Raw genomic sequence first — 3,830 nt, 5'->3', positions numbered from 1 at the left:
CTGCAGCCTCGCGCTCCGCCGTCCCCGCGGCCGCTGCGCGCTGGCTATCCATATTGGTGGTGGCGGTGGAAACATCTATTGCCAAGCAATGAAAAGGAGGACCCCCCTCCCCCTTTTCGCGACACGAGCAGTGTTGCCGAATCGTGGGAAATTTCCTATACCCTGGGAAAAGCAAGCTACAAAGCGAAAAAGGGAAATTTATTGTTAACCCATTGAAAATGTGGCAAATTTTCGGTGTGGCTGAAAACTGGTGTTGCAAAAAGTATTCGCAGAGCGTCTTGCGAGTACTTTTTGCGTGCACAAGCGGCAAGGAAGTCTGCTCCCAGCTTGGGTAGTTTCGGATTGCGAAAGCGGATAAGAGTAGGATGCGAAGTGGCCTTTGCCAGGAGCGAGGAGGCATCGTATCTGCGTCGTCAAGTGTCCCCCGGACCTTGCCCCGCTAGCCTTATCTTTACGCTCTACGCCAGTCCTAAAGAGGACATTTAAGAATCCATGCTTACCGAAAGGGTGTCAAGTAAACGGAACAGACTGAGGGACAGACAAAAAAAAAAGAAAAAAAATGAATGAAGAAAATAAGACCAAACGCGCACAGGCTTCCACGAGCGTTAAAGCAGGACCATCGGTATCTGTCACAAGAGCTCTCGAATCGAGACCACGCGACACGAGAGGGCAGCTCGCGAGGCAGGAGCGTGATATATAGCGGCTGCCTATTCCATGAACGGGCGAACACGACGCAGCGAAGATGGGCAGCTTAGAGGGCATAAGCGAGACGCCGCAAGCCGTCACTTCGTTGGCTAGAACCGCTGATCAGAGCCTTGTTGGGCTACAGCGTTGGACTACGCTGCCGCGTCGCAAGGTATTCTGGGACCCCGTGCACGGCGAGATCTCTCTTCACCCCGTTTCGGTCGCCATCGTGGACACGCCCGAGTTCCAGCGGCTCCGTCACATTCGGCAGCTGGGTCTGGTCTCCTACGTGTACCCGGGCGCCTCGCACAGCCGTTTCGAGCACAGCCTTGGCACGGCACACCTGGCAAGACTCCTGGGGGCTCGCCTGCGAGACAACCAGCCCGAGCTGAACATCACCGAGAAGGAGCTACTGTGCCTGGAGGTGGCGGGCCTGTGCCACGACTTGGGCCACGGACCCTTCTCGCACGTCTGGGAGCGGTTCTACCGCAGTGGAGCCAGTAACAGGGGGCTTGCGCCGGTGTGGACTCACGAAGCTATGTCTTGTAAGCTCCTAGAACATCTCATTGCAGTCAATGGTCTGCAGGACGTCTTCGACACTTGGGAGCTCCACTTCGGGCAAGGTTTAACCCAGCGCGACCTGAAACTTATTCAGGACCTCATCATGGCTAACTTGGAACAAGCAAAGCCTTCAAGGCGTTTCCTGTTCCAAATCGTGAGCAACGACGACTCTGGTCTCGACGTGGACAAGTGGGACTACTATCTGAGGGACTGCCACGCCGTGGGCGTGACCTGCGGTTTCCAGTACGAGCGGCTCGTAAGCAGCGCTCGGGTCGTACGGGGCCAAGATGGCGCTGCTCACATTGCTTTCCGCGACAAGGAGGTAGGGAACGTGTATGAGATGTTCCGAACCCGCAGTAGACTCCATCACAGTGTTTACCGCCACCACTTCGTAGGCGTCGTCGAGGCCATGGTATGCGACGCACTTCGGCTGGCCGACGAAAAAGCAAACCTTATTTTTGGCGGGGATGGCCGCCGACTGTCTCTCTGGCAAACAACACACGATGCCTTACTGCCAGGTGCCGGGCAGGCGACATTGAAACATTTCGCGACCCTAACAGACTCCTTTGTAGAACTGTCAGTGCGCCATGCAGCTTCCAGTGATCCCGACATGGTGCACGCTCAAAAACTTTGGGCTGCCCTGGACTGCAGACTTCGTAAGGCGCAGGCGCTGTACTGCTATCTGGGCCACATGCCGCATCGCGACGATTTCACAGGGGAAGCACTGCGATCGTCTTTGCTTGCTGCTGTACCAAAGGCTGTTCGACCACGGGCGCAGGACCTACTGGTTAACTTTGAGAACGTGCACTGGGGCAGAGGCAAGGAAGATCCTGTCAAAAATGTACTGTTCTACCAGAAGTCACAGCCAGATGTGCCCTTGCGAGGCGCTGACCTGCAACATATTTGCAGTGCGTTTGAGATTCCGTCAAAGTTCCACGATCCTCGCTGGCACCTTATTTTGCGGGCACAGGCGAAACCTGGGTTTCAAGAGCACCTGCATCGATGGATTACGCAGATGAGGACGGCGTATGAAGAGAAAGCGAGGCCCAATAAGAAGATAAATGGGGTAGTGGATAATGTGCGATAAGCAGCTTTGATGGGACTTCAGCACTTTTTCTACGGCCGTGTCCAAGGTGCAGGCTGTATTAGATGTATAAATATATAAATATATATATATATATATAAATATATATATATATATATATATATATATATATATATATATATATATATATATATATATATATATATATATATATATATATATATATATATAAATGTATAAATATATGCATTTTTGTCTGGGTATTAAAGTTTCATAAAACTATAACCGTCCGTCTATTAATTACTGCAGTTGAGGCAGTGCTCTTTTTTGCTTAATAAGCACCTCGACGGCATAAGTAAGGTTCATGTATCTGGTCTGCAACATTTGGCTAGTTGCCTGCCTATAGCTTCGCTGCAGGTAGAAACGTTTTGTGCTGTGTCTGGTTACAGGCTCCGTACTTTACAGTTACGCAGTTACATGCAACAGTTACATGCTCCGTACTTTGCTAACCTTTTAATACTACATGTGAGCTTCCCTCAGAGATATAATTGAAACTGCTGTCCTATATTTCCATGCATAAAGCACACATGATTGATTGAGATCGCACAGCAGTGCAGGGACCCGGTTTCAGGACGCCGGTAGAAGGTTGAGAACTGTGCGGTTGGCATTGTTTTCACGGTTGCTGTTTGTTGAAGCGAAAGCTTTCCTACGGGACCTCGGGCTTCAATCGCGGGCCGTGTAAGTTTGACCTTCAGCAGAGTTAGAGGTCGAACCATGAAAAAGAGAGAAATTGAATCAATATTCATGACTGGGAGTCAAACCCGCGGCTGCGCTAACAAATCTCCTTTAAGGATATCTCAGCCTTAAAGCCTAGTGGTCTCAGCGAGACCACTAGGCTATCGCCGCAGCCAACGCACCTCCTGATGATGATGATGTCCTCAGGCTTAATGTTAAACTGCACCACATTCTCGCGCTGTGCATTGGAAAGCGTCGTATTCATCAACTTCAATTTGGTCCGTCCCGCGGAACTGCCTGCTCACCGTCGCCTTCTATACGAAGCACAAACCCATGCTTTCGCTCCGAGTCGAACGTAGTAAATATTCTCTGTAGTTTTTTCCTTTTTGTTCCGTTTGCACAGGTGCAAACAAAGCTTGGGGTTCAGATGAAGCCAGCTTTAACCGATATTTGCATGCACCCGTCCATCAGCTATCAGCCTTGTCAAGTGGTTGTCAGATTCTTCAGTTCTGAAAAGCTTTCCGTCGTTTAAGCGGAGAGCGGCTTCGGGTCGCTCCTCTGTATCCGCAGATAACAAGGCTCCACCCTGTCACACGGGCATTTCGAAGGCCCTCGAATCGATAGTCTATCGAGTCGACGGAGCAGCCCGGAACTCTATCGAGATTTCGAGGGCCTTCGAGCGTTGCCTAAGGTTGCTAGCAATGCTTCGAACGACAACAAACATGGCGGCGCCCTTCAAAGCCGGACCCCTCGCTTCGGACTGAATTCTCGTTGCTGCTGCCTTTTTCTGTCCGTTCACTGGTCA

The 3,830-nt window shown here is 50.9% G+C and overlaps 1 protein-coding gene across 1 annotated transcript; it reads left to right on the top strand.

Moving 5' to 3' along the window:
• The first annotated feature begins 661 nt into the window (after positions 1 to 661).
• LOC149341862 (deoxynucleoside triphosphate triphosphohydrolase SAMHD1-like) lies at positions 662 to 2,402 on the top strand. Its single transcript, XM_089542033.1, has one exon. It carries the CDS (start codon positions 743 to 745, stop codon positions 2,330 to 2,332), a length of 1,590 nt encoding a protein of 529 aa, XP_089398159.1. The 5' UTR covers positions 662 to 742; the 3' UTR covers positions 2,333 to 2,402.
• The last annotated feature ends 1,428 nt before the right edge of the window (positions 2,403 to 3,830 follow it).

Source organism: Amblyomma mixtum, chromosome 5 (genome assembly GCF_055824585.1).
Source record: "Amblyomma mixtum isolate Tamu chromosome 5, ASM5582458v1, whole genome shotgun sequence".
Lineage (NCBI taxonomy): Eukaryota > Metazoa > Arthropoda > Arachnida > Ixodida > Ixodidae > Amblyomma > Amblyomma mixtum.
Note: the sequence above shows the minus strand (reverse complement) of the source record. Positions and strands in the feature narration are given on the sequence as shown.